General features: G+C 39.5%; 1 protein-coding gene across 1 annotated transcript in view; it reads left to right on the top strand.

The window, feature by feature from the left end:
* Positions 1-15,273, top strand: part of NEB (nebulin) — a 100,867-nt gene that overhangs the window by 49,775 nt on the left and 35,819 nt on the right. Inside the window, exons 80-104 of the mRNA XM_066553079.1 lie at positions 48-161; positions 1,008-1,205; positions 1,850-1,954; positions 2,384-2,488; positions 2,568-2,672; positions 3,147-3,254; positions 3,921-4,034; positions 4,477-4,674; positions 5,490-5,594; positions 5,878-5,982; positions 6,239-6,346; positions 6,610-6,717; positions 7,071-7,178; positions 7,742-7,846; positions 7,936-8,040; positions 8,196-8,294; positions 8,474-8,584; positions 8,741-8,845; positions 9,071-9,175; positions 9,441-9,545; positions 10,621-10,725; positions 11,011-11,115; positions 11,599-11,703; positions 11,919-12,023; positions 13,654-13,758. Of these exons, the coding sequence (XP_066409176.1) occupies positions 48-161; positions 1,008-1,205; positions 1,850-1,954; positions 2,384-2,488; positions 2,568-2,672; positions 3,147-3,254; positions 3,921-4,034; positions 4,477-4,674; positions 5,490-5,594; positions 5,878-5,982; positions 6,239-6,346; positions 6,610-6,717; positions 7,071-7,178; positions 7,742-7,846; positions 7,936-8,040; positions 8,196-8,294; positions 8,474-8,584; positions 8,741-8,845; positions 9,071-9,175; positions 9,441-9,545; positions 10,621-10,725; positions 11,011-11,115; positions 11,599-11,703; positions 11,919-12,023; positions 13,654-13,758 (2,841 nt within the window). The remainder of the gene's footprint in view (positions 1-47; positions 162-1,007; positions 1,206-1,849; positions 1,955-2,383; positions 2,489-2,567; positions 2,673-3,146; positions 3,255-3,920; positions 4,035-4,476; positions 4,675-5,489; positions 5,595-5,877; positions 5,983-6,238; positions 6,347-6,609; positions 6,718-7,070; positions 7,179-7,741; positions 7,847-7,935; positions 8,041-8,195; positions 8,295-8,473; positions 8,585-8,740; positions 8,846-9,070; positions 9,176-9,440; positions 9,546-10,620; positions 10,726-11,010; positions 11,116-11,598; positions 11,704-11,918; positions 12,024-13,653; positions 13,759-15,273) is intronic.

Below are 15,273 nucleotides of genomic sequence, written 5' to 3'. Positions count from 1 at the left end.
TGTTGTTAGAATTAACATTAAAATTTCCACATGAATATTTTTTTCAGCTTAAATACAAGGAAATATATCAGAAGCTGAAAGGCCACTACCTGGCTGGGAAGGATATTGGTGATTTCCCCAGTGTCATTCACTCCCTGGAATTCCAGAAAATGAGGAGCGCGGTAAGGAATGAACAAGTCTGGAATATTTTCCATTTCATTTATTTCACCATTTATTTCACAGGTGAAATTCACTATTTTATTACTTAAACATAAATAGTGCAAAGTTTAATGGAACTGTACAATCACAGGATCATTAAGGTTGGAAAAGACTTCCAAGATCAAGTCCAACCTCAACCTCAAATCCGCAATAATATCACTAAAAATTATTTCAACATGGTTGTGTTTCCTGAATGCTTATTTTATACGTGCATTGAATAATTGAATTTAAAATTATTTAGGAGATTGAGAAGGGATTTGTTCAGCTATTAGGAATACTAAAGTAAGGAAAAAAACCCCCTTTTTCTGTTTCAGTCTAAGGATCTGAGCAGTAAAAAATACCATGTGGGATTCATTTCCTTTACAAATAAAAATGTAGATTTTGAGTTAAAATAGGAATTTAAGAGCTGGAAAAGTAAATGCACATTTGGTGTGTTGCTGTTGTCATGACTGCACATACAACGTGTCATGCAGGGCCTAAAATCAGTGTAATCCCAAATATTCTATCTTTAATTAGATGTAAACCATGTGTGGAGCATGAGTTTTTTAATCCTGAAGACTTGTTAGTTTTCTCATCAGCTGTTAAAACTGCAAGTGAAGGTAATTGTTGTCCTTCTGGGAATTTGTCAAAATAAAAGGTGATTAATATCCAAGTTAAGATTTCTATCCTCTTGAATCCCATGGCAGCTTAACTACTAAATCCAGGCACCACATCTCAGATTATGCTGTCGCCTTTTAGTCCAGAATCCAAAGTTATACAGAAAAACACTCTGATTTCCTCTCACCTTTTCTCCAATCTTTGCTTTTCAGCTGGCCTACAGAAAGAACTATGAAGACACCAAGAAGAACGTCCATATCCCCACTGACATGATGAACCACGTCCTGGCCAAGAAGTGCCAGTACATCCTCAGTGACCTGGAGTACCGCACCTACTTCCACCACTGGAGCTGCTCCCCGGAGGAGAACGATGTCATTCACGCCAGGAGAGCCCAGGAGATCCTGAGTGATGTATGTTTGTCCTTTACTCGGTGCCATAGATTAGGCTGGCTTGGAAGGGACCCATCAAGGTCATCCAGCACACCCCAAAAATCCCACCAGGAGCCTGAGGGCATTGTCCAAACCCTTCCAAACTTATGTGAGCTTACTGAACCCATTTGAGCAGCCTTTCCCATCATTTTTCCCAAGTATCTTCCATAATATTTAAATATTATATTAAATTAATATTAAATTTAATATTAATTAAACACAAAAAATCATGTTTGCAAATTAAATTATGATTAATTAATTGATTCATTAATATGAATTAATAACCGTGGCCTTGGATTCTTAGTACCAATCACTGCAGTGATCCCTATCTATTGTAATTGGGAATGCTGGAATTAGCACAGGGGCCAGGACAGCATCCAGAATCCTTCTGGATCCAGTGGGTCTGGAAAAGAATTCCCCTTGTTTGTTGGGGTTGTATCAGCCCACAGGTGAGAGGATGGTGCTCATATTCTGCAGGCAGTATTGTCTCAGCTTGGCCAGCCAATGTTCCCAATAAAACCTGAGGGTCTGTGAATTGCCTGGCTTGGTAGGATGTAGAATTCCTTTGTTTAATTGGCAGAAGGCAAATTTCATCCTAACCTGATGTTCTGTTCACTTCCATGTAGTCTGTGTATAAAGATGACTTAAACTGGCTGAAGGGACTTGGATGTTATGTCTGGGATACTCCACAAATCCTACAGGCTAAGAAATCCTATGACCTGCAGAGCCAGGTGAGTCTTCCTTAAATAAATAAATAAATATTTATGTGTTTTTTTTCTTCCATTTGCGATTCACTGGGGTTGACACGTCCTAGTCTAGACCTGAATGAAGTAATTCCTGTTACATCAGAAATATTTTGTTTAAACTATGAAAATACAGTCTTGGAGTTGCTTCTGTAGAGACATCACCTGTGCTATTGGAGGAGGAGAAAACTTAAGGGAATGTAAAGACAGCTGTGTTTTTTAATTTCATTATTCCTTAGTCCATACTGGCTGTATATTAAGTATTTCTATTTTATGATCTGTCACTTTCAGAGTTGATCTTAACTGAGCTGTAATCTTTGATTTCAGCTGTCCAGATGTGATTTTAAAGGAGGCTGGCAGGGGCTTTCCAGGTCATTTCCAGCACTAACAAGTGTTTTGTTGATTTTGTGTCCTTAGATAAAATACACCTCTGCAGGGAAGGAGAACTTCCAGAACTTCAGTGTGGTTACAGACACCCCTGTCTATGTGACTGCTCTGCAAAGTGCTGCCAATGCCAGTGAGGTGAATCCCCACCTTTTCTGCTCAGGATTGTCCTGCTGAGCATTGAAGCAATTCACTAAACCCGGCTTTCATCCTCCAGGTGAAGTACAAGGAGGAATTCCACAAAACTAAGGACAAATACACAACTGTGACTGAGACAGTGGATTCAGAAAGAGTTCAGAATTTGAAACACCTCTATAGTGATGTAAGTGTTTATGCACAGTTTTCTTTCTCTTAAGGAGCTTTAATGTGGATTTTTGTTCTATTTTGTTTGTTCATTGTTTGAAGATAAACATCCAGACCAGGAGCTTCTCAAAGCCAGTGCTGACCCTCTGCACTACTTGAGCTTGGGGGAGATGTTGTATTTCAGGCAAGGGCCATATTTTCCAATTGTAATGCCAGTCTTGGCAAAACACCTGGATTAATAAATAGATTTCCTGAATAAAATTGCACCTGAACAAAATTAAAACCTCATATGACAGCAGACATGAATAGTTAGAAAGGATTTTTATCACCCTTTACATGCACTTGACATTAAGTGTCACTTAATATTTTCTTTACAATAGTTTACCATGTAGTGTCTAAATAAAAGCAGAAGGGCTTTTGATTCCTATTGGTTGTTGGTAATTATTTACAAGAATTTTTTTTCCACTCACACAAACTTTCTGTTTCCCCACAGAATCTCTACAAGAAGGCCTGGGATAAAGTGAAGGCCACCAGCTATGCACTGCCCTCAGATACTGTAGCCTTGGCACGTGCCAAAGAACTGAAGCACAATGCAAGCATTGTAAGTGAATTAAATTCTTCATTTTTTTTAAATCACTGCAGTGATTTAAAAAGTTCTAACAATTAAATCCTTCATGCCTTGCATCTACTATGGATATAAATATTTTTTAAACTTTAATTTTCCTTCTCTTTTTAATTGAGATATACTATGTATCTGTAGATAATGATTTTTCTCTGATAGTCATTTGGGTAACAGCCCTTTGTGGCTTCTTGTCATGGAAAAAAAAGTCAGTTTTTATAGTAATCCAAACAAAAAACATTAGGGTTTTTCTACTCTAAGTTTCATGAGCATCCAGGTCAGAAATACACCAAAAATCTTTAAATTATGCTTACTGGGTATAGAAAATATCTTATGCTTTACTGAAGTTATAATTAAGAGACACCACTCCACAGATCACTTTAAATGGAACAGCTGGAACAATAAATAAGTGCCTTATTCTAAATCTATTTATTTTTAAAACCCTCTAGTCAGCTGTTGTTTTACAATGAGATTGTTATGATGTTCTTTCTTCTCCATTTAAGACAAAACAGAAAACTAAAATCCTGCCTTAAAGCCTTTCTCTAGTTGTTGGACTCAACTTTTTGCTTAATGCTGATGAATTTTGTTCCAAACCCACAAGTGACTCATGGGAGTCAGTTAATTGTTGCATTTCTTTGCTTGTCTCAGGTCAAGTACCGTGAGGAATATGACAAGTTCAAAGCCCTGTACACCCTCCCCAGAGGTGTTGAGGATGATCCCAACACAGAAAGGTGCCTCAGAGTTGGGAAGCTCAACATTGATGTAAGTGTTGGTTCTGGATGTGTGTTTTCCTGATAAAGCCATGCTCATCTCAGAAGCAGGAACTCAAGGAATCCCCATGCCTTGATCCACAAATCCCATTCCCATGTGCACTTGGCTGAGTGCAGTATTTGCTAAATTCTAGAATACAACCATAAATGTAAGTTTTAACTGAATTACTGCATTGCCCGCATGGGCAAACCTTTACTGTAATATGGGTAAAATCATCATCTGCCTTCCTTTAACTCACCAGCACAATGAAAATTGAACAAATCACATTTTACCTCCCTTGTTGAGGTTCCACAAAGTATTTTTAGAGCAGGCCAGATGTAAATTTTAGTCATGGCCGAAGTGATCGCTGTCCCACTGACATCCCATGAAAATCGCAATGATTTCCTCCAAATTCATCAACCCAGCTTTATTAAGCATTGCTTTAACTCCACAGCGCCTGTACAAAGAAGCCTATGAGAAGACCAAAGCCAAGGTGCACATTGTGCCAGACATGGTGGACATCATCTCAGCCAAGGATGCCCAGAAGAAGATCAGCGAGGTCGATTACCGCACGCGGCTCCACAACTGGCTGTGCCTGCCAGACCTGCAGGTCAACACCCACGTGAGAAGAGTCACCGACCAAGTCAGTGATGTAAGTCCCCAAATCACTTGTGCCTGGCTCACTTTTGAGAATGTTCCTTCATTTGTGCTCTGTTGGAGGAAATGATTTAGCAATCATGTCGGCTGGAGCGCTCTGAAGTTACCATTGACTTAATTTTTGTGACACTTGGCAATAATTGGGTAACTGAGATGGGGCTTATTTGAATAGAATCAGAAAATCACAGAGTGGTTTGGGTTGGAAAGGACCTTAAAGCTCATCCAGTTCCACTCCCTGCCATGGAACACCTTCCACTAGCCCAGGTTGCTCCAAGCCCTGTCCAACGTGGTCTTGGACACTTCCAGGGATGGGGAGTCCACAATCTCTGTGCAGCAGTTTCAGTAATTTCAGTGTTAATAGTGTAGACACTTGGGTCATAGCATTACAGTTCTACCCTGTCTGTAAACTGTCCTTTATTTGGTTGCGTGAGGCATGGAAACTTTGGAAGTCTGAGGAAATCCTGGCTGGACAAAGTTTCTACACACTTGCCTTGGGCAGGTCAGCCCAGGAGTAGGATCTAGCAGTAAATCAGAGCCCAGTAGGATGAGCAGGTGTTTTTGGTTGTTTTTTTTTTTTTTTTAATCATTGGATTTTTAATTTATTGCCCAAATTGAAGCAAATTGATCAAAAATTATTTATATTCCTGAAGGAATTGTTTTGATTTTCTCAAACAAACAATCAAGGAAAAAAAAAAAGAAAGTAGTAGAAACCTTCCTTGCCATCATTTGACAGTTGTGTTTTGGAGTGATTTAGAAATAAGGGATTAGAGCCTGATGGAATTCTTACAGGTTCCTTCTCTGCTTCCTTAGGTGATCTACAAGGATGATCTGAACTGGCTGAAAGGCATTGGCTGCTTTGTCTGGGACACTCCTGAAATCCTCCATGCCAAGCAAGCCTATGACCTTCGCAGTGATGTGAGTGGATAGCCCTGAGTTTGCTTCTTAGTCTTCTTTTTCACTCCACTGTGGCTTTACTCCACTCCAGGTGTAATGGAATAAATGTTATTTATCCTTGTTGATTGAAGGACTCATTAAATAACAAGCCATAGTTCCAATATGCTTTCTGTTTCAATGCTGGTTCACTAATAAAATAGCTCAGGGATGAAATACATAGTAAGTATAGTAAATATGATTATACAATAAATTAAATTAAGAATTACTAGCGCTAGTAATTAGAGCTCTTGCTTTCTCTCTGCAGATTAAGTACAAATCTAAGGCAGAAAAAATGAAGAAGGACTTCACTGTGGTCACGGACACTCCTGTCTATGTCCAGAATGTGATCAGTGCCTTGAATTTAAGTGAAGTAAGTGTTTCTCTCACCTCCCAGCCAAATGCTGTTACCTCACCAGCTTTAGAAATGGGACTTTTAATGCGTTTTTAATAATGTAATTTTAATAATTGTTGTTTACCTACACCTCATTGTAGACACAATCACTAAAATCATTAATTGCCTGGAGCCAAAAAACTTTAATCCAGTTTTTTTAGGAGCAATTCCCATTGTATGCAAACAAAACATACTGTAAGAGAATGTGACAAATATGACTTTTTCTCTTTCCCAGGCTGTCTATCGTGGGGATTACAAGAAGAATGTCCAAGGCAAGATGATCTCCACTGATAAAACAGTGGATCTGGAGAGGGCGTACAATGCAAACAAAATACAGAGTGAGGTAAGCACAAAACTTGGGGCTTCACAGAGTTTGTGATACTGAAAAACCAAATTGTCTGCTTTTAGCTTTTCAGGTGAAGCTGCTCTGAAATGAAAATGGGAAAATATCTTCATTCAAGCTATAAAAATGCATTTTAATGTGTTTTCCCCCCAGGCAAGGGGGAAATCTTTTGCCTGTTGTGATGGAGAGGTTTCCAGGATGGAGGGATTTTCCCCTCAAGTATTGCTGACAGTTGTACAAAGTCTTTCTCTCTGCTCTTGCAGAATTTGTATCGCTGGGCTGGTGTGAATGCTCTGCCCACGGGGTACAGCCTTCCCACGGACACTCCCAACTTCCAGCATGCCAAACACGTCCAGTACATCGGCAGCGATGTAAGTCGGGGTCTAAATCCTCCCAAATCATCCTTCTACACCGTGGCAATGATCAGCAGCCCCAGATAAGGGACTCTCAGCTTGGCCATTTACTGTCAAAACAGAAATTTCCTCAGCATTATGCAAATACCTTATTAGATGCAAGAAAAATTTATTATATTATTAATTTGGGGCCGTTTGATAAAGGGAGAAATAATTATGACTCGTGGTGTATTTAACTGTGATACAGCTACATCTCACTTGTTTATCTCTTAAAATCTTTCTCTTTATAGAGCATAAATTGCTGTCAGAGCTGCAGTGTAGCCAGAATCATAATCAAATTTAGTTTCTGTGTGGTTTTGTACTTCTTACAGCTGAAATACAAAGAAGCCTATGAACACATGAAAGCCAAGGGCTACACTCTGGGACCTAAAGATGTTGGCTTTGAAAATGTGAGGAAAGTCAATCAAGCCATTAACGAGGTACAGTAAATATATGTATTTGCTTTCAGTTGTATTTGCAGTGCCCAAAATGTTCATAATGAGAGTACATTGACTGCTGAGTTGTTGGATCCCTCTTCTTAGAAGCTGTTTTAATTATTTATTCCATCAAGAATGGTGAGGGATCATTGATCCAGGCTGAAACTGTTACGTGAATATATAACTGCAGCCTGATTTTATTAGCTGTGATTAAAGTTGAATAGAAATTATTGTATCTGTATAAAATTTTTGGGTTGCAATAGTTTTAGGTTTTATATATATTTGCTCACTTCTTTGATCATTGGCTTTAATGGCATGAAAATTAAGTATATGTATTTACATGTTTTTAGGATTAGAGTCTGAGATTTCCAGAATTTATTGAAAACTAAAATGGGAAAATGGGAATTTTATGGGAAATGGGAATTTTAATGGGAAAATTAATGGGAAGTCTTTGCCTGGGGAGAAAACAGTAATTTGTGTAAGAAGTGCTTGCGCTGTGCTGAACTTCTTTGCCATCTCAAGGTTTTGAGCTGTGTTCAAGTGCAGAATGTTGTCTCTTGTGACAGAGGCTGTACAGGGCAACCTACCACAAGAACAAGGACAAGATTCACACCACCCCTGACACGCCTGAAATCCGCCAAGTCAAAGCCACCCAGGAGGCTGTCAGCGATGTAGGTGCCTTCCTAACAGAACAACTGAGGAAACTGACGTTATCCCCTGACCAAAGAGTTGAAATGCTGTTTTGTTCCTTGTATTCCAGCTGATCTACAAGTCAGATTTCTTCAGGATGCAGGGCCACCTGATCTCCCTGCCCTACACCCCTCACGTGCTGCACTGTCGCTACGCTGGGGACATCAGCAGTGACGTAAGTGAGGTCCAAACCCCTCTGCTGGGAGTGGGGTTGGGTTTCTCTCTCTTCCTTTCTGTTCTGTAACAAAGAAAAGGCTTTCTCACTGCCTTGAAGGACTGGAGGTTGAACTGATCCCGAAGGTTGAGCATTGATTTGAATTTCTCCCCTAGATTAAATACAAAGAGGACCTGAGGTGGCTGCAGGGCTTGGGCTGCTTCCTCTATGACACTCCTGACATGGTCCGTGCCCGCGAGCTCCGAAAGCTCTGGGTAAGAGTTTTCCCCTGGGAACTGAGCAGGACAGCAATGGATTTATTTCTGTGAAGTGAAACAGATGAAAATGAGCAAAGAATGAGAGAATTTTGTGCTGTGTAGCCAATCTGTTGTTTCAGAGCACTGTTGGGTTGCGCTGTAAAATTTCCTTTATTAATGCTGCTTTTCCTTTCCAGTCTAATTATATCTACACAAATACTGCCAAGAAAATGTGGCCTAAAGTCCAGGTGGTGTTGGATACTCCTGGATACAGAGCAGTGCAGGAGCTAAAAACCCATCTGAGTGAGGTAAATTCCATTATTTCTGCCCAATTGTGTAGCTGTAATTAACCCCTCCCTGTGTTTTTTTACTGGAATAGATGAGATGTTATAAATGCAAAGCTGTGATTGTGCAGCTTCTAAACAATTGCAGAAGAAATAATTCCAGGATCTATCTTTTTCCAGCTGGTTTACAGAGCTGCAGGCAATGAGCTGAAGACAAAATACACATCCGTCCTTGATACACCTGACTTCATAAGAGCCAAGACAGGACAAAAAATACAGAGCCAGGTGAAAAAATTGTGCTGATATGAAAGTCAATCAGGGAATCCTTCTTAATATATTGTTAAAGTACAGCAAAAGCTTTCCAGGCCTTTTCCAAGCATTGTAGAATTCCTAGAAATTGGTGGTCATGTTTATATTGTGAATTTACAGCTGTTTTTCAGAGGCTTTAGTGGAATTTCAGAGAATTTAGTAGAAGTGTGGGTTTTTTTGATTATTTTCTTCTTGCTGCAGTACTTGTACGTGGAACTTGCCACAAAGGAGAGACCCCACCATCATGCTGATGGTCAGACTCAAGCCTTTGCACATGCCAGGAGTGTCAAGGACATGATCAGTGAGGTAAAATCTTGTTTTCTAATTTGCTGCCACTCTGCTGAACTCTTCAGGAGTTTTATTTCTAATTCTAGTGGTAATTTCAAGGTTCGAATCTGTGCCTTCATTTAGTTTTCGCTTTCTTATATTCCACATTTCCTTTGTAAGTTGTGGTGAAATAAAACATTCTGAAAATGTGGTTTAGGATTTCGTAAGACAAGCTTTTTCTTGCAGGTTGGCAAATGCTTCTAAAATTGCAATGATGACTCTTCCCTCTTGCTGTCTCTCTTAGAAAAAGTACAAAACCCAGTACGAGAAGATGAAGGACAAATACACCCCTGTCCCTGACACCCCAGTGCTGATCAGAGCCAAGAGAGCCTACCTGAATGCCAGTGATGTGAGTGCTCCAGCAACATCCCCCTGCTGCTTTCCTTGCATTCTCCATGGAAAGAACAGGAAAAGTCGGTGGGAAGCAAACATGCAAAGCACAGAATATCTCAGTGTCCCCCACCAAGGAAGTCCCCTTGTTTGCATGTCCATTTACATTTGAAATTAGGGAACATTATTAAGTTTTGATTTGATTCTACTGCAATGCCTTTTTTCCTCTTCCAATTTTTATAATTCATTTTCATTTCCCATTGCACTGAAATGTGGCTCTACAGCAAAGTAAAACCAGATTTAAAATAATTTGTTTACACATCAAGTCTCCAAATAGAGCAGGCTGGAGTGAAGTGATTGATGCTGGGGCCCGGATAAAATAACTTTTATCAGCTTTTTCATCTCAGTTTTGTGTTAGAAGTAAACTGCCCTGTCACTGGGAATGTGTTCATTTTTTAAATTCAGAAGTAGATTAGAGAGAAAAATTACCTGAGCTGCTGCACAGGAGGTTGTTAAGATGAAATTGATTTTTTCAAGCGTGGAATAGTTATTTGTGATTTAAGGCAATTTAAAAATGCTCATCTATGAGAGCTTTTCCATGTATTTCAGAACCAGTGAGATGTGAAAGGACATGTGCAGGGCTGGTGCTTTTTTCTAGGGTTTAATTAATCTTACTGCTCTAAGAATGATTTTTAAATACTGCCAAGAAGCATCCCAGCTCTTCTGCACGTGGGAATTTCTCCTCGGAGAAAGTCTGGGATGATCTTCCTGCTTTCTTCTAGAGGAGGGCAGGGAAGATTTCTATGCCAGAAGTGGCACCTGTACTATTCTAGAGAGCACTCCTGTGATGCAGGGGTGTTTGTTCCTCAGTCTGAAAGGGAATTGGATGAAATTCCCAGTCCTTTTCACCACAAGTCTCAGTGAAATTACGGCTGATTGTAGGCAATTGCAGCCTCCTAAAATTCCTCAGGGATGGCATTGGGATGTCAGACAGCAACATATCTCTGGATATCATTCCTGAGGAGTGAGAAATTTAACTGAAACAGTCCCTGGCACATTAATCCCTTCTTTTGTGTGTTTTTTTTTCTTCCCAGCTGCGCTACAAAGAAACCTTTGAGAACACCAAGGGCAAATACCACACAGTGAAGGATGCTCTGAACATTGTCTACCACAGGAAGGTCACGGATGACATCAGCAGTGTATGTACATCTTCATTCCTAATTAGTGTTTGACACTTAATAACCCAAAATAGGCCACTTAGCCTTTTGTTCTGTTTCAATATGTCAAATAATTAGGGAAAAAATCAGCATTATCAGTGTTGATTTCTCTCTTTCTCTGGAATATTGGTTTCTGTTGGTGTTACAAGTTAATCTCATTTCCACTCTTTTAGTTCTGCTGTTTCAGGGGGAAAAAAACTAAAACTTTTGTGTTGTCTGGAGTGTTCTCTTGGATTGTTTTACTTAATTCTTCCACTTACTCTGTAGGTGAAGTATAAGGAGAATTACATGAGCCAGCTGGGGATCTGGAGATCCATCCCAGACCGCCCTGAGCACTTCCACCACCGCCTGGTCACGGATGCCATCAGTGATGTGAGTCCCAGCAGCTCCTGCATGGCCCAGAATGAACGTTCAAAGTGGTCTCCAAAATGAGCCCAAACCTCCTTTCCCAACAAACGGAAAGCAACTGAAGGATTTCAGTGATTTGCAATTTGTCCAGGGAACTGACAGAATCTGATGGCTAAAACTGCAGCACAGCCCCTTGTCAAATTAACAGACAGTCTTAATTAATTTCCTTTGCATTTGCTTAAATTTGTTTAGCCCTGTAACAACAATTTAATTGTACATATTTGTACATACATAATAACCCCTTACCTGTACCTTATTTTTAATTCACACAGGAACTGCGACAGCTAATGACAGATTATGTGTGTGAATAAACTGAGTCCATCACAAAAATAAGATAAACTAATCTATTTTATAATGGATGTAACTCTCTTTGCCACACCTTGTGCTGAGGTTCATTTCAGCACTGATTATCTGCTTAAAACTGAGGTTTTTACTCCTTTTTTAAAGGTTAAATACAAGGAAGACCTGGAATGGCTCAAAGGCACTGGCTGCTATGTGTGGGATACTCCAAGTTTTGTCCTGGCAGAGAAGAATAAAGTGCTCTACAGTGGGGTGAGTGACACACTGAATTCTTGCTGAATGGTTTTGGACATTTGCTGTCCATTTACAACTATTTGTTGTTGGTAGAAAAGTTAACCCACAAATGCAATAATTCCACCAATTTTTTTTTTGCCACAAGTTCTCTCTAAAATCACATTTTCATTGCCTTACCCTTGTTTGGGCTAACATGGGCTGGGTTTTGTGTGTTTGATTTTCTTTGGCTGCAGTGTAAGTACAAGGAGGATTTTGAGAAGACCAAGTCCAAGTTCAAGTACGTGGCTGACTCTCCAAGCAATGAACATTTTAAATATGCAACTCAGCTGACAGATATGGTAAGTAAAGATTTCTGTAGGCTCAGCCTTAAGGAGTTGCTCTGTGAGTAAATACAGACTTGAAGGTTTTCCTTCCTTATAATCAGGCTTAAGGATGCTTTGAGATCAGACTAAAGTCATGAAAGACAAGGTTGTTGTTATTCTGGGTGTTAGGACAGATCAGGTTTGCAGAGCCTAGAAAGTGAAATCCCCGCCCCTGTTCATGAATTTTTCATGGCAAAGGAACTTCTCCTTTGCTGATTTAAATAATGCTGCTGGTACAGTAACCCTGAGTGTTGGTTTCCATCTCAAAAAGATGTGGACAGAATTCCAAGTGCTTTCCTAAAACATTGACAAAATCTTTATTGGTGTTAGGAAGACAGAATTATGTCTGAAGTTTCCACAACTCGTTTAATTTCAGTGATTTTGCCTGGAATTTTTCCACTCTACAACTCAAATTTTTCTTATTTTCTTCCTGTAGTGCTAAAGAAACAATTGTCACAACCTAATAATTAATGAACGCCCCTGGGTTTAAAATTCAAATTTCTCCTGGCAGGAGGAATTCCATGGAAAACACCACGTTCAAGGTGATTTCCAATCAGCTTAGAGTTGGAACAGCCCATCAAAATCTGATGCTTTTCAGTAAAGAAGCAGATATTTAGGTTTATATCTTAATATTTCATTCTTTTCACCAGCCATTGTGTTATATCATTACCTGTCAGGAAGTTTATTACTGTATTACCTGTTCTAGGTAAGAGAAGCTGTTTCACAACAAATACCAGAATTTTTATGAAGATTGTTCAGTCTTATAATTGTTCATAGTGTAAATAATGAAAAATTGCAATCAGAAACATAAACAGGTGAAATTTTATCAACAGGAGCTCCATATATTGAAATGCTTACCTAAATATCTTCTGTTATATAAGTGATGTTTTTTTAATAACATCTCATTGTGTTCTCTTTGGACTCAACTCAGGAATCTACAACACAGAGCTGTTTCTGCAGTTGCTTTTCATGGAGAAAATCAGTCATAAAATTGCTTAGTGAAGGGGTGGAATAGAGGCATCCTTAACCTGTAGGCCTTCCAGAGGCAATGTAGAAATGCAATTACCATTTGGAAATATTCTCCCTCTCTCCCTCTTCTTTTTTGTATGGTAGTTCTTTGGGTTTTTTTTGCTTTGGTTTGTTTTTTGGTTTGGTTTGGTTTTTGGGTTTCTTTTTGTTTCAGTATTTTGTTTGTTTGGCGTTTTTTGTTTTTGGGGGGATTTTTGGGTTTTTTTTTGTTTATTTTTGGGAATTTTGTTTTGGTTTTGGCTTTTTGTTGGGGATTTTTGTGTTTTTTTCTTTGGGGTTTTTTTGATGGTTTTTTGGGGGCTTTTTGTGGGATTTTTTTGTGTTTTTTTTTGGTTTGGTTTTTTTTTGTTTGGGTTTTTTTGGTTGTTTTTTTTGAGTTTTTTTGTTATTTTAAATTTTTTTGTTTGTTTGATTGTGAGGGTTTTTTTGTTGTTTTTTTGTTTTTGTTTTTGTTTTTTCTTAATGTATTTTTCTCTTTTGGACATGCCCTTCAACCCCAGCCTGTAAAGAGGTTACACCAGTGATCTCTCTGTATCTTAACCCTCTCTTGTTACACTGTATGTGCTATTCTGAGCAGAAATTATATAAAGCAGCCTATGAGAAGCTCAAAGATAGGTACAGCGTTATTGTGGATGATCCCAGGAACCTGCTGGCCAAGTGGGGCAGCACCCTGAGCAGTCAGGTACTGTGGGGGCACTGCAGCACCTCTGAGTGCCCCCCTCACTCCCAGCACTGTCACAGCCCTGTGATTCTTGTCATGTTTCTTCACTCTTCATTCCATCTCCATCCTGCCACCCAAAAAGGAGGCACTTTTTGTGTGAGCTGCTCTGTCCATCTGTCCTGTATGTACTTCCATTATTGTGCATCAATGGACATCAGGAATCCCATCCCTCCTGAAGCCACTGGAGAGGTCTTAAATGCAGAATCAAGCATTTGTTGTTTTGTTACCTCTCTTTTCTTCTTACTCATTTCTAGATAAAGCAACAGGGACATATTTGCCTTAATCTCTAATTTACTCTCCTCTCCCCCCAAAAATTCATAGCTTCCTTAAAGTGAGAATAGGAAAACTTGTTAATATTTACCCTTGGCAGTGTTAATTATCCAGATGTGAATTGTATGCACATGTGGCTGAATACATACAGCACCTTGCCTAAATCTCTCCACTCTCCAAGTGCCTGGGATCTAGAGCTGTGTCATTGTTCATGTTGTTCATGTGTCTCTCTTGTCCTTGGTTGCCATTTGCATGGACAGAAAAGCTATAAATCCTTTGCCAAGATGCTCCTGCAGAACGGATGCAATGAAATTCTGAGGCCAGACATGCTGACAGCACTCTACAACACATATCTGTGGAGCCAGGTAATCTGCAGAGCTGCTGCTCTAGGACACCTTAGATCCCACTGTAGCTGCTTGGACTTGGCAAATTTACTGCTCCCTCTATTTCCATGGACTTCAGACCCCAAAGCTTCCTCCATGGGCTTAATGCTGGCTGTGGTAAAATAAAACAGAATATCTGAAACAATATTTGCTGTCACTTGGACATGGCTCAGCTCACTCTGAGCTTGTCCCCGTTTTCTCCTTTCATTATAAACAATTGGTATCAATTTCACATATTTGTATAGAAAAAGCAATTTTCCATACATTTCAGATATTGGATGTTAGCTCTTCCTGGTATTTCCCTAACTCAGTTCTCATTCTGACACCATTTCTTGGCCTGGCCACCTTTGATAACCCCAGTTCCTTAATTCAGGAAGGACATGATGGATTTGCCAGGGAGATTCCAACATTCATCTCCCACTGTGCCCAGAATGGTGTCAGACAGAGAACAGTTATTTCTGCTCTGAAATCACAGCTGCTGGCAGTCAGCTCACCCTTTGCAGGGGGAAAATCATTCCTGATCATGAACTGGAATATAAATGATAGACTGGAAATGCAGCAGAGGAAAACAATTCTGTCAGAGGGAATTGTAATTCTTTGTTATTGCCGGTGCCAATAGTGACAGTCTTCAGTAATAAATTACTGAAGGTCTTTCAGACATTTGTGTTCCATTTTTCTGTGGATTTATATTCTTCCACTAAAAACTCCTTGCAGGTAACTTTGAGTATGTTTGAATTAAAAAAAAAAGTGTCTGACCTGCATGTCCCCCCGAGTTCACACCGTGTTACCATTGATTACTTGTTTATCATTTTTCATATTTTGT

This window comes from Molothrus aeneus, chromosome 7 (genome assembly GCF_037042795.1).
Source record: "Molothrus aeneus isolate 106 chromosome 7, BPBGC_Maene_1.0, whole genome shotgun sequence".
Taxonomy (NCBI): Eukaryota; Metazoa; Chordata; class Aves; order Passeriformes; family Icteridae; genus Molothrus; species Molothrus aeneus.
The sequence above is the reverse complement of the archived record's forward strand: the minus strand, read 5'-3'. Positions and strand labels throughout refer to the sequence as shown.